Source organism: Lepisosteus platostomus, chromosome 17, assembly GCF_059453375.1.
Source record: "Lepisosteus platostomus isolate fLepPlt1 chromosome 17, fLepPlt1.hap1, whole genome shotgun sequence".
Lineage (NCBI taxonomy): Eukaryota > Metazoa > Chordata > Actinopteri > Semionotiformes > Lepisosteidae > Lepisosteus > Lepisosteus platostomus.
The window spans coordinates 17033811-17048604 of NC_142627.1; the positions used below are offsets into that span (position 1 = coordinate 17033811).

The window sequence follows — 14794 nt, forward strand, 5'->3', positions numbered from 1 at the left end:
TAGTGGTATTCATCGTAAATCCTTCTGCAAACTGTATATGGATCCTCTCCCAATCTGTTGTTACATTTAAAGTATAACTCTCACTTTTTATTTAATAAATCAGCATTATTTTCATTCCAACTCCTAACTTGTGAAATGATTGCATTTTTAATTTATGTTAACATTCATAATTATAATTATTTGTATTAAGCATCAACAGTAAATATTTTAAGCATTGCAGAAATAAAACAGCAAGTATTAATACACTGTGGCTGGAGAAAAAAAAGGAACATTGCCTGGAAAAAAATGGCATTTCCACTTAATGAGTTGTAGCTTTTGCTGAAAAGGCCAGCTAATAATTAGCAGACAGAATCAGGACACCTTGACCCAGGGCATTTGAGAAATCACAAAGAGAAGATCACACGGTCATCCATTTTGCACCTGAAAAGGCTGCTTTTTCATCATGAATTCTAGTTTGAGGGATTAGATCTTCAGATTCAAGAGTTTGGGACAATCCCATAATGAGGGAATCGGTGAATGCAGTATAAGCCTCAGTGCCTTTTTCGGCTCATCACCAGCAGGCTTAAGAGTCCGTATTGTATCCAGTCAAACAAGGGAGAGCCCCTAATAATGAAATCATGTGATCACCCGAAAGATTTGAGTTAAAAATGTTGAGAAAGATAGAGACATGGGGACCAGAAGGATTTCCCAATGTAAGATATCAGCAGGTTTTCATTAATTTTATTATAAAAGGTATGGTTGACTTTTAATCTGTCTTGGGTGTAGTGAAACATTTTCAAAAAAGTACAGGTTATAAAAAGAATAATAATTTCACAGGCATCACTTCATCCACTTTTTAAAGTGGATTTCACTACACTGACCCCTAGTACCTTTTCATGCACTTAATTTGATAAGCATAACGATATTCCACATTGTGCAACAAGACAGTTTTTCCAGTCATATTTACAAATCTGACCAGAACACAGTGATAGAAATTTGAGTGCATGCCTGAGAGAACAGCACTGAAGTGAATCTGGATCTAATTACAAAGTCTACTTGAAACTCAGGAAAGAACAGCAAAATGAGCTATTTTATCTGTGAGATGCCATGTACATTGTGATGTTAATTTTCTTCTTACTGCTTATTGAGATCTGGTGGCATTTTATCATTGTCAATGTACCATCCTTAATCCTATGTAATTGTGCAAATATAGATTTATGAATGTCAAGCTAGTCAAAATATGCATGAAAGAATGCAAGGCTCTACACAATATTGGCAGCTTAATACAGGCAAAAAATGAAACATGGTACCTTGCAATCCTTCAAAATGTCAGTACAATAAAATATGTGGACTCAGACAGACAGCATTCATGATGAAGAATCTAGTCACAGCCCAAAGTGTATGCACAGAACTCCCTATTCATCATTTCATTAGTCCTTTGTTTCAGATTTCAGTTTAGATTTTATTTTGCTTCAGCAAGATTTTATGTCAAAAGAAACACATTTTCAAAGTGTTTTGTAAATACGCAAGGACCAATGTACCCACATCTAGGGTGATACTGTATGTAAATATTTACCCAAAACATTTTTTCAGATTCTTTGTGCTATTTTTAGTTCACAGATACAAAAATACCCTTAATTAAAAATTCAGGCAGCTTGTGTGCATGCAACACATAATTTATTAAATTTAACAAAAAAATACAATGCATAGCAATGTTTCTATTTATCATCGCATGTAATGTTTGGCAATTTTAAATATATTTCTTTGAAGAAGACACCTTGTGTAATTTCACAACCAAAAGAAGTAACAGAGCTGCTAAATTTTCCAGATAAATCTAGGCCAATCTGAAGTGGTGCTAATGAGTGTTTTATAATTCCATCCACAAAACAGCTTTAAACATTCTGAAACTCATTTGCAGTCAGACTGCATAATACAGCTGGATAAATTATGTAGGAATACAGCTGTTATTAGTAATATTGTGAATATTTCTCCTGATGGAAGCTCAGAAACAACTTTCCAAATGAAGCAAACAAATTTAATGGCATTACAAAAAATAAACCAGAAAAGCAATACACTATATTAGCTTATTATAAATCCTTCCAGTCCAACAGCTCAATTTGCATAGACACTTTAGCTTTGTAGTTGTTTCTCAGTTCATTAAATATCACATTTGCTCCACATCAACCTAAATAAAGTTTTTTTTCTTCTCACAAACCATGCTCACATCAGGGTTTCAATCTGCTCAAGTCTTGCTGACCCTAAACCCTTCTCAAAAGCAAACTGCTCCCTCTCCTGGTACCCTCACCATTCTGCCTCTCCAATTGCTTTAGAGAAGGCATAGTCCTTTCCCCCGAAGCTCATTACTCCATCTTTGAGGTAGAATTTCCATCTGTTCTTGCTGCGATGAATCTAAAGTTAGAAATATTTCCAACAGCACATTCATCAAAGAATATTTTATAATTTGATTTGCAAGAAGCTCACAGGCATATCAGAAAAATGCATTGAAATCCTGGAGTGAATACCCTTTAATGATTGAAATGTTTGATTGCATTGATATTGAAAAACTATTACCCTTATTTTGCTGAATGAGCCATCTTCCTCATTTCACACATAACAGCGGCAGCACTTTTTAAAATGGGAAATGTTACCTACCTTATCATACTGGCAGACAATAACGTTGTCTGTGTCAAACAGGTCTGGTACATCTTGCTCACTGACATCATCTCCAGAATTTAAAGGATCCTGGGAGAGTAGAGATTTAAAGTAAACACTTTCCCGACATAGCAGCATTCAAGAGAAATAACAATGGACTATGTAATTAAGGAAGATTACCCAAAGACAGAGGTAAGCAGATGCACTGTTTCATATTGGGTGACCTTTCAAAACTTGAATGAAACAGTATGAAGTTCTAAGAGGGAAGGTAGCACTACTGTAGAAGTTATGGTAATGACTCACAGGAGCATCTGAAAGCTTCCACATTGTTCACAACAGACTAAGCATAGGTTTCACAAAATAATGTGATAGAATAAGTGCCTCATATATACAAAGAAAATGTAATCTGAAAATTACTAGAGACTGGAAAAAGTGCTGCACTAAACAGATTGACCATCTGTTTGCCCACATGCATATTTTCAATTAATATTTAATGCTTTCTGAATTCAACACATGGAAAATTCCACTGGAGCAAACCCACCCCTGGCCTTCACCGGATGGGTAGAAGGAGAGGATGCAAGCAGCTGGCAGGGTCTGCCCTGCAACATTGTTAATAAATTTCAGGATGAAAGTTAGTATGTGAGTTCAAGATCATAATGGCTCACACAAGGTTACTTCTAAAATGCAAAGTCTCATGTTCAAGGTCAAAAAAGGCTTATTTCATGCATGCTAAGGAACTGACAATAAGTTGTATGTCTTTGTAAGTGCCCACAGTAACCACGAGGAAACAAAGTCAAGCAGGATTTGTAACACCATATGTTCCATGTTTCTTGTTATTGTGAAAATGGATGTTATTCTGTACATTCATGTGAACATGACTTGATATACCAACAGTCTGCAACAGGTATTGCAAAGAACACAATATGTTTGGATTGGTATCCTTTTACTTACAGATTAATTTGTTTTCTAAACTACTGTAACTGTTTGCTGTATTTTTAAAAGAAGAGCAGATTCTTCACAGAATATAAATGCCATCTTCTTGGCTCAGACCCACTTGTTTGTAAAGAAAAACCAATCGTTTGTAAACTGAATTGCAGTTGTACTCGAAATACTGAGCAAAACTCTTTAACATTAAAGATTTAAGGCTGGTGTGCCCCTAGAATTCTGCTTTTGAACCATTTCCATCCTTAGAGGAATAGCCAAGATCAATTTCTTCCTCAGTATGACCCAGTATGATCTACATTTGTATTTGTTCTAGACATTTCATTGTCCCAGGGATAACAAATTCTAAAATTCAAGTCAGTTTATGCTTTTAACCAAGGCTTCATGGGATATATCTTCTTTTAAGAATACCTGCTGTTTGGGACACTAGGATGCATGAAATAATGCACAGTATATCAAAAACTGGCTCAATTATGACTGGAGTGGAATACATAAACTTCATACTTATCTTTACACAACATCCACAGTCCCCCAGAAGTACAACTTATAATACCAACGTGTTCCTTTTTTTTAGCTCCTTGCCAATTTCATTTTTGAAAACTTGTTTAAAAAAAAATCGAAGACAATTTTCTACCAATAATTTCTCTCAAAATTTTATGTCTAAGGCAAGAATCTGTGCATGTAACTATCTATTACTTAAAATGAGCAACAAAAACCTCTGGAGAAAGGAAAAAATAGAAACCAAAGAATATGAATGTCAATCAAACTCTAATTGCAGCCTCAGACATGTCATGATTCACTGCAAGGTAAATGTCAAAATGTTCCTGAACATTCTCTTCTATCTTCTTCAAAAGACTAACAATGCATTGTAAGGTCAGACTTGCAAAAATTTTAAGGTGTATGCTACTTAATGTGTTCTCACCTGGTTAATTCTCCTTAGTTAATGGATAATATATCATCAATTCAGTGCAAAACAAAAAAAATGAAGGGCAAAAAAAGAAAAAGGCATCCTGGCAGATTTCTTGTACTGTGTTCTGACTGCCTTTCAAGCTGTGCCATACAGACCTATAAATTATCACCTCCTGTAAAAGGATGACAGCCCCATGTAAACTCAATCAACTACCGTCTGAGGGCCAGGGTGAAAACTACGTAGACTGTAAGAAAATGTGAGGGAGAAATGGAACCATAATCCACCACACATCGATCAAATTTTAGTGGTCATTGTTAATAAAAGGGTTCAAGCAGCCAAACAGGAGACACTAGACCTAGAGATGAGAAATCATGCCCCGGTACTCTTCTCTCGCTGCTCCATCAGCTTTCCTTCATGTTCATCTAGTCAGCAGGCAATGTTCTCGAATAACCCAGTATGGTACGAGTTCTGGGTCTGTCATTGAAAACGCCCACCATTGTTGCCCATGGGCTATAGGAAATATTTCTTCTAAATTCCTCTTTCAATACTTTTAAATACATAGAGAACAGTCTCCCAAAACCATTTTCAGGTTCTCAAGATTATTATTTTCTAAAAGTCAGACAGATTTAAAAGTATCCTGAACTGCAAGCCTAAATCTGAAAAATAAATTCAAGTTTAATTTGAAGAAAAAAAAAGGCTGCCTGTGGCTATTTCTGAAGCATATTTAAGAGTGGGTTACAATAATTACTGATGCTGAGAATAAAATTTTGTGAGTGCAGGTCACATTATAAATTAGAAATATATTGTGTTTTTACAAGTATGCATGATAAACACATAAGACACAATGTTTTAGGTATCATTTTGATTCAATAATGATTTATAACCTTCTGAATGTCAGTGCTGGTGAAAATCAATAAAACACAAAAAGGAACCATTAAGCCCCACTTATCAAGAGAATACCACCTCTGTGCTATCACTGTTGTAGACTCTCTAGTTATATATCAAGGTTTTGTGTAGACCATCCCAAAGGACATCAGTGAGATGCAGAATGAATATGAATGATACTCTAATTATGTACAACAGACCAGTCAAGGGAGAGGTCCAAGCATGATGGTCTCGACAGGAGAGTCTAGTTGCTACAGACAACCACTAGTAGTATTCGATGGCAACCTGATAGCACAGCATTACATAGACCACGTCCCGTGACCTCAATTTCAGTCCTTCCTGCAAGCTCACCCTGACAAAACACTCCAACAGGACAACACTTCTCATGCTGCTCATGTAACAGTGGCTTTTTTGTGAGACGAGAATGATGGTTATGCCATCAATGCCAGACTTGAGCCCTGTTGAACATGTGTTGTACAAGCTGGGACAACGTGAGGCAACTAGGACTATGAGAAAAATGAACAGATACATGCCTGGCCAACCTCTACAAGCCCAATGGAACAAAATCCTACAAGAATCTATAAACCACTGCAAAGCAAGCATTGTTACATCTTATATACCTTCAAAGGCTGGACATACAGACTACTAATTTGGGACTTTCACAGTAGACCCCCTTTTGAGGACAGATGCTAATCTGCATAATGAATTTACCCGTCTAATAAAACATAAAGGCACTTACTACAAAGAAATAGTCATTCTCATGACAGTTATTTTTGCTGTATAGTATATAAATCTACAGACAGGAATATCAACAGAGTAAACATTTTGTATCTATAAAAAGTCGCTTTCAGTAATCCAACAGCACCATCTGTTGACAGCAGCCTTGCAGACTTAAATCTGAAAGCTTCTTTAAATTCTACAGAAGTCATGAAATGGAAAGGAAATAACACAAAATTAACATTACTTTCAATAATAATTAAAATGACCATTTATCTAGGGTGTATCCCGTCTTGCACGCATTGCTTACTGGGATAGGATCCCACTTCCACACAACCCTGTAAGTGCTCAGAAAATGGATGAATAAAATTACATTAAATGCAGTATATAAGCATTCTATCGATACCAGATTTGGCTGGTATTAAAATGTTTGGCAAAAACAGAAGTTCTGTCTACCTCAGTTTTCTTTTATATTTCTACTCACTTCCTCGACTTCCTCCAGAGGTGGGTCATCGTCAGTGTCACTTGTGGAGCTGTCTGAAGTGCTGGTCCCTCCTCCTCCTTCCAACACCTTCAGGTCCTCTGCATCAATGATCCCCAGGAACTCATTCTCACCCACTTCTCTGAGGGTGCCTGCACCTTCGTCAGAGGAGCTGTCACACGTACCATCAATCTGGACTATGTCAATTATGTCGTTGTAGTTGTAGTCTTTTGTCACGTTAATGCCAGGCTTTAAAGAAAAATAATACTACACTGCATACGGTTGGCATTTTAAAAATGATGCACGCATTAGCTCGTCATCTTTTTTCACTTCACAAAGCCTGTTCTATTTTTAAGCATGTATTACCAGTCCCTAATGGGAATAAAAAAGAAAGCAGAAATTATTCAAGCAAATGAACTGAACTGCAGTAATAAAGACTCTAAAGCATCTGAGTCAAACACAAAAAGTGAGACATCTGTAATGCTAAAATGTGGCTAATTAGTGAACTAAAGGACTATATTATTGCCCCTGACAAGCTTGTTTTTAGATAAGCCTAATGGGATTCATTGGTATCTTGTAGATGTTTGCTATCTTACCTGTGCAGAAACCTCTGGTTGACACTGGAGATTCATTTGTTTTACATTGCTGCATTCAGATTTCTCAGGCTTTTCAGCCACCACACCAGGATCCTCATTGTTACGCACTACATCGGCACTAAGCAGGTGTGAATCAGGCTTTACCTGAAAGCTACCGAGCTGGGCAGGAAAGGCCTGCTGCACTGAAGATGCCTGGCTCACATCAATCTGTGGGGTGTCCCCACTAGTTTGACCATCGCTCAAGCTGTCACTGTGCTGTAACAGGATCTGACTGACTGCCACCCCAGGCTGAATGACTAAAGGTTGCTGTACAGGTGGTTGTATGGATTGCACACACTGGCCCATGACAAGCTGTTGCTGCAGAAGCTGTCCAGAAGGCCCCTGCTGGAACAGGTCTTTCCTCTGTTCAGGTAAGGACTGCATGACGGCTGACTGGATTTGGACTGAGGCAGTCTGCGGCGCAGCAGCCTGGGCCTCAGGAGCCTCACGCTGTTCTAACAAGTGCTGGACCGACTGCTGCAAAATGCGCTGACCTCCTGGAGCCCGCGTCACCATCACAGGGACATTGACTTTGTACAAATGCCCTGCGGAAAGAAGGAAACAACCAGCTAAGTTACACAAATATTGATGTACTCATCAATACACTCCAGCACAGCACTTTATTTTAATGAATGCTGAGCATCCATTTTGTCTGCCAAGTAGCAGATGCAAGGAGAAGCCCATTTATCATTACAAAGCTGGTATCATGGTTTCTATGGAAATCTAAATTAGGATACTGGATTCTATGTGAGCAAACATTAAGAAATGGACATTTATTCAAAAAGGAAACAAGTTAAAATTTTTATCCAAAGCTACACAGCTCAACATTTCAGCAATGAAAAAAGTATAGCAAGCGAATCTTGATGTGTGCCTTCAACATTCTCCCCACAAATGTAACAGGAATGCCTCTCCTAGGTTACTAAAGAGCTGAATCACACAGGCATTCATCATTCATGGTTTTGTGCTGTCTAAGCGCCATACTTTTGCTCCAAGCCTGTATTTTTTACAAAGCTATACACTGCACACTTCTAATTAATTGTTCTATTCAGCTTAATGGGAACAATAGAACTAAAGAAAATAATGAATACAATACATTCTAATTATGAGTCCGTTTGAGAATGGACTCTTCCCTGACATTTTAGTACTGAAAAACAGAGTTCTCTTTTACAAAATAATTTTTACCTTGCCAGGCCATTCTGATACAGTGGATTCAGAAGACCAGAAATGGAATTGGTTAGAAATAAGGTTGTATACTCCATCATAGAGAGTCACAATAGCACAGGAACATATTTCACCTAATGAATACATCTTTCCTCTAACCATATTTCTGTACAGAATAATCTACAGCACACAAGTGCATACCCTGAGAAGCTGCAGATTTTACTTCCTAGCTTTTCCCTAGGGTCTAGAAGTGAAAATGTAAGTGGATGTTTTTTCTCTATTTAAATGTCATATTGTCTCAAACAGCACCTTTTATAGCTCAGAAAATTAGTTCATGCAGTAACACATGAAGTGTGTAGTATTATCAGAAGGTCTGAACCATTTGTTGATAACAAAAGCTTCAAACCCAGGAGGCATTTTAAGCGAATAGAGAGAAGATTATTCAGTCAGCAAAGGTTGGATAATTATGCACAATGTAAAGAATTAGGCTATATAGTACCCAATTGCCCTGTACCTGAGGATGTTTGTAGTGTGACTCCAGCAGGTATCTGAATTGGATAGCTGACACCTTGAGGGAGAGAGAGAGTAGCTGCTGACCCAGAATTGTTCTGAAAGCAAAGCAAGATTTTTTTAAATTAATCCTTCATATTAAAAAATGAATTGTATCATCCTCTTATGCACAAGCATCCTAAAAAAGTTCTGAAACCTGTTCAACTTCTTAATGTTCTGAATTCCATAACATTGACTTTAAGAATGTTTACAAACATTTATAGCTAGCAGTTTATTGATCCAAGGTCTCATCCACCTGGTTTTGGCAACTTATACCAAATGCCTACAATCCTTTGAGTAACAAAAGGCCTTTTCTTAGTTTTAAAGGCCCTTCCATAAAGTTTTCACTTTGTCCTCTTGCTCATGGTGCTGTTCATCCACTGCACTGACTATCAACACCTCTGAGGATTTTCAAATACTCGTATCAAACATTACCTCCATTACCAGGCTTATAGATCATAAATAGAAATTACACCGTCCCCCTCAAAAACCATTTTAATGAAACTCTGAATAAACTACTTCTGTACATCATATTAACATGTCAGTATGACCTAACCCCTCGCTAGTCATAACATGGTGTTGAAAAGTCTGTCTCCAGCAAGGAGTATGAATGTTCTTCTCAAATGGATTTTTCCCATTTTACAGTGAGGAAGCTCATCACACTGTTGAAAATGGTTAATTTTCTGCATTGCTGTAACACTGGGCTATAATATAGCCAGAGCTACAGAAGCCAATCATTCTGTAGTTTTATTCAGTTGTGGCATACCACCTCTATTAGTTACATTACCACTATCACTCTAGCTCTATCTGTCTGCTCTAGCTGGTTGCACTTCTTCCAGTTTTGAATTCCATTTTATTTGCTGGGCAGTACAGGGGTGAGAGGGTAGTGTACCCCTTTTTATACAATGATGCACACCCCAAAAACAGATAATTGCCGGTAAGGTACAGCAAGCTGGAGTCTTGCAAAGTGGGACTAAACTTGGACGGGAAGTCAGTCCGCTCCAGTGTTGACACACACAAGTCAGCCAGCACAAGACAGAACCGCCCATTACCCTAAGCAGCAGGCCTTTGTTATGTGGGAGAAAACTGGAGCACCCAGCAAAACCAGGTAAGACAAACTCGTGCAAACTCTGCACAGAATATACAGAAATCCTGGACCCAAAATGTTTATATGTAATGAAATGTAATCATAATAGAATGATTGTAAAAACGGTATAAGAATAAAGAGCTTTTTAAGTCATTATATCTCAGTTTAAGTCTTTTTCTGTATCTGCTACCTAAAGAATCCATGTTTTTGGTCTCTTCAGGCTCTGGTATTGATCATATTTCAGTTCAAGGGGCTTCATCTTTGAACAAACACACAAATATATATACACATAAAAAATCTGCATTAGTTTGGGATTTGTACAAGTATGCACTCAAAGGTATTTCAAATTCTAAACCTGTCCCACTTGTGATGCAAGCGATCACTACCTACTCAGAACTAACATTTAATTTATAAAATATGTACTATTCATCTGCTCAGTAAATATGAAATTAAAAAGTCAGTCTCAAGATCACTAAAGGGCTTTCTCTTCCATCAGTAATGCTCATGTTTCTCTGCCCTATTTGCCTGCTCCATGTATTGCTTTTTCATGCATGCATTTGGAAACATGGGCCAAATGAAATAACTACAGGAGACAGCAACAGTGAAACACTGCAATAAAGGATTTTAAAGGTTTTCTTCAATCAGCCGGCTGGTTTAATTTTGTTGGCATGGATTTCTTTAATGTCATCTCACCGCTGGGGGAGAGGAGCAATCTACCTTCACACAGCAGTTTGTTTCATGGAAGGAATGTCAGTCAGTCTCAAAGGAAGGTGCCATTTGGAAATGACTGAACACACCTTGGGCAGTAAAGGAATGATTAAATTCTGTCTGTGCTGCAATTCAGAGGCAGTAATAAGCCATTTGTGATCCCAGTCCTTTGCAAAAATACAGGTTTGTGAGAATCCAATGTTAATTGTGATGTACAGTAGGCTTAACTACATAAAGAAAAAAATATGTAATTGAATTAGTAAATATACTTTTTTTTTCATAAAAGGAATTTTTTTAATGAGTTCCACTGCATTTCTCATTATCATTCAGGAGTTCTCTAAGAAACAGAAATTGAGTTGTCCTTTTGAAATGTTCCCTTATTATATGGAAATCAGCAGGAAATTACTTCAACATTTTGAACACATGAATAAGCCCTTAAAGTTTTGCATATAAGAAAATCACACAAATTAATAGCTTAGAATTGAATGATTTATGTATCTTTTTGTACATTTTGCACAAAAGTGATAGACCACAGTTTTAACCAATTCAGGAAATTGAACATTTAAGCAGCATGTCTTCAAACTAACCCTTTATTAACTTTTCAATACAACATGCTGTATTTCAATATAATTTGAAGCAATATTAAATCCTAAATATGTAAAGATTCAAAAGACCATTTACAACTTACCATATCTGCTGTAAAATTCTGAACATTTTGGCCAGCAGGTATAACTATCGAGGCTGAAAAAGGAGTAACATTTTTGGAAAATCAAACTGCGTTAAAGAAATTGACACAAGGCAGTTAAGAATACAACATGATTAATAAATCAGACATTTTACACTGTTCACTTCAGATCCTTCAAAGTTTTTTTTATCGTGTTTCTCTGGGTGAATTTCCTTATCAGGGACTTGAGAGGTAGAGCCTCTTAAAATGTTCTTTCATTGGTCTTCTTTATAATAAGAATAACTGCTAATGCTCAGCTTTAAAGAGCACAAGGAAACAATATGAGTGCGTTATCAAATATAAGGAAACTCTTCTGCAGTTGACCTTGCAAGATCTGGATAACTGTGGAGCACTTCAGAGAATGAACACTGGTTCAGAGAAATGGATCCCTTTATCCTAAGCTGAAGTGTTTCATGGGAGGCTCTAACTGAAGAGAACAAGTGCAGGTAATATGTCAAAGAGAGCATAACAAGCAAAAAAAAAAGAATATGAATCAAATTATATGTAGGACAGACAAAGAATAATTCACCAAAAGCTAATACTGGGAGAATTTAGTCTCTGTACCAGAGACTGCTACACCTGGGGCCTTTAAAAAGAGACCAAATGATGAGCTGACATTATATTGCTTATGTACCTGCAACTTAACTAAAGTGACAAAGGGTTTACAGAAAAATGAACTAACCTGTTGGTTTCTGCAGTGTTTGAGCAAAGCTAGCTGGGAGCTGCAGAAGAAAGTTGGATGGATTTATGGTGTCTTTAACAAAGCCCTCCACTGCCTTCGACTGCATAACCTTGGATTCCCATATCTAAAAAAACATCCTCTTGTATGATTTCTGGCAGCGATATTCTGACTGCTGCAGAATGTAAGTATCTATTTAATACATTAAACAGAATCAACATTAAAGGTTATAAAACATTATCCATATTAAAATGTAGTATTTTAGCTACTTTTTTAATATTAATGCTCGTTCCTAGAAGTGCATCACTACAAAGAATACATTAGTTTTAAAAATTAACTACGTTGATATTAATAAATTGACTTCAAAACAATATAAAAATGATTTCACAAATATTATTAAATAATATAACAACAAACAGAAATAAATGGTAGCACTAGCTATTTTATGTATATATATATAACACTTTCAGTAATTTCAGAGGAAATGGCAAACAGCACACATTAATCACATGTCAAGTATAAACATATTAACATCATATATATATATATGTGCATACAGTGTCTACACAATTGGGACAGAAGCCTAAAGTTTGTGTTTCTGCTGAGGAGCACCTCAAGAGGACTTCCAGATGAGGTGAAGAATGAGCAAGTGAGTAAAGGATCCAGCATGATCATCTCACCTGCCTTAGATCCTGCAGCACTTGCTCTTCCACACCTTCATCAACAAACAGCTCACGTACACCCTCAATGACATCCTCAATGATGGACTTGTATAATTTAGGCTGCATGGGGGAGGGGAGAGAAAGAGCAAAGCAACAAAGAGAGAGTCAAGGTGCAGCTGAGATACCCAAATAGACCACCGAGCTGAAGATTAATCATAGCATCCAAATCAGTAATCGCTTCTTCAGAATGCTGGCATTTTGAGCCCTTACACAATGACTGTCAATTTGAACTTGGGAGCCGATCACAAATGTCTTAAATATAACTAAGAAAACTGAGAAAAATATTAAGCCCCGATTTCTAAAATTGTTTTTGGAGATGGCTTGTCAGAAAGGACTCAAACGGTCACCAAAATTAGAATACCACACTTGCAAATAGCTTTATAAAAGGGCAGGTATGGCAATTTTAACGCTGCATTGTTGGAAGAAAGATTAATGCCTTTACAGACGCAGGCATCGCAAATATTAATGTGTAGTATTCTAAAAAGTTCCCCCCAAGCAACAATCTGCACATTCAATAATGAATACTTTTATAACTCGCAGCATAAAATTTGTATCAGTCGCACAAAATACTTGACACTGTTACTTGTTGATTACTTATCAATTTACAAACGTTAACAAGTATAGGGAGGCTGTACGTACGTTACAATAGATTCCTTGTAGATAAATTGTAACTAAAAATATTTCCATGCGCTTACCACAGGGTTTGAGTTGGACAACATTTCGGAGGCTGTTGAGATTATAACGGTGGCTCTGTTTCAAAACACAAATACATTTTGAGATAGCAAATTAAACTTTTCCAAATAAACCATATTGAAAATCAAACAAAATATTTGAACTGCAACCACAAAATATTTTTGAACACGCAAATAAAATGTAAAACTTTTCAAAACGCAAAAAAAACATAATATAATGTCTCACAATAGAAATAGTTCGTCATAACGGAAAGGAGGCAATACGGAGAAGGAGGTCGAAAAGGTAAGGCTGGCAAGACTTCTGTGAGTAGTATTTAATTATCTCCTTTAATTAATTTATCATGACGTAGTGACACCCGCTAGGCAAGCAAATATTAGCAGCCATAATGTTTGCAAAAATATTTCCGTCATTCCTGTTTGTTGTGAATTTGGTGTATATGGTGCAGTCATGTAAGCGTTCTCGAGTTTAACCTCTTGCTAGCAATCCAAAGAAAAAATAACGTAATCTAATATGTGTGGTGCTATATAGTATTTTGCACTATATATCGTCAATATAATTAGGTTTCTCAGCGCACTACAGATTTTACCTGTTTTGTGGCGTTTGCTTTAACCCAAGGCCTTGCTGTGGAAGGCTTATGGCTTTTTCACCCAAACAAAATGATCCCCAGTGCACCACAGCGCGACGAGGATTTGCAGAATATCGTGCAGGTAGAAGTCAGTGTTAAAATGTAATCAACGAATTGAAAGAATAACTTAAAAGAAGTTTAATTCCAAGTGTATTTGCATACATGATGTCATTTTCAGGCCATTGGGCAACCTTGGAACTCAAGTAAAACAATGTTCATATGCACCTACTTAAGTGGTGATTTATCATGCTGAGGTAGGGTTCGAATTAGAATAAACGTTAATGTCTGGCTTCAGTTATCATGGTGATTGAACTTTAAGTGGTTAAATTAGAACTGTTTCAAGGTTAACTTATAACATTTTAATTGACTTCATTTTAGGTTGAAGCTAGTGCAAGGCCCAGTAAAATATCAATATTCATTACTATCCAAAATGAAACCCTAGCTCAAGCTTAACACCTCTGAATAAACATTATTATTTTTACAAATCCAGTGTTAGTCTCAGAGGGCTGATAATCGATAGTACACCTTTATTCACCTGCTTTTTAAATATTACAGATATTTCAAAGACTTGATATACGTAACAACCATGGCAGCTCTATTTGTATTTATGTGCACTGAAGTCTATACTTCTATGTTGTGCTTCAG

General features: G+C 36.7%; 1 protein-coding gene across 3 annotated transcripts; it reads right to left on the reverse strand.

The window, feature by feature from the left end:
• Window positions 1–1634: 1634 nt before the first annotated feature.
• gtf2a1l (general transcription factor IIA, 1-like) lies at window positions 1635–14232 on the reverse strand. 3 transcript variants are annotated; one of them, XM_088609749.1, is made up of 10 exons: window positions 14111–14232; window positions 13527–13581; window positions 12790–12891; window positions 12113–12152; window positions 11395–11447; window positions 8877–8970; window positions 7163–7746; window positions 6570–6815; window positions 2632–2721; window positions 1635–2388 (listed from the first exon to the last, which is right to left on the reverse strand). In XM_088609749.1, exons 2-10 carry the CDS (start codon window positions 13548–13550, stop codon window positions 2281–2283), a joined length of 1341 nt encoding a protein of 446 aa, XP_088465875.1. In that variant the 5' UTR covers window positions 13551–13581; window positions 14111–14232; the 3' UTR covers window positions 1635–2280. The 3 variants fall into 3 exon arrangements, with proteins under 3 accessions (XP_088465875.1, XP_088465873.1, XP_088465874.1); XM_088609747.1 differs by having other exon boundaries at window positions 12113–12236; XM_088609748.1 differs by lacking the exon at window positions 14111–14232 and adding an exon at window positions 13750–13900 and having other exon boundaries at window positions 12113–12236.
• Between the last annotated feature and the right edge of the window lie 562 nt (window positions 14233–14794).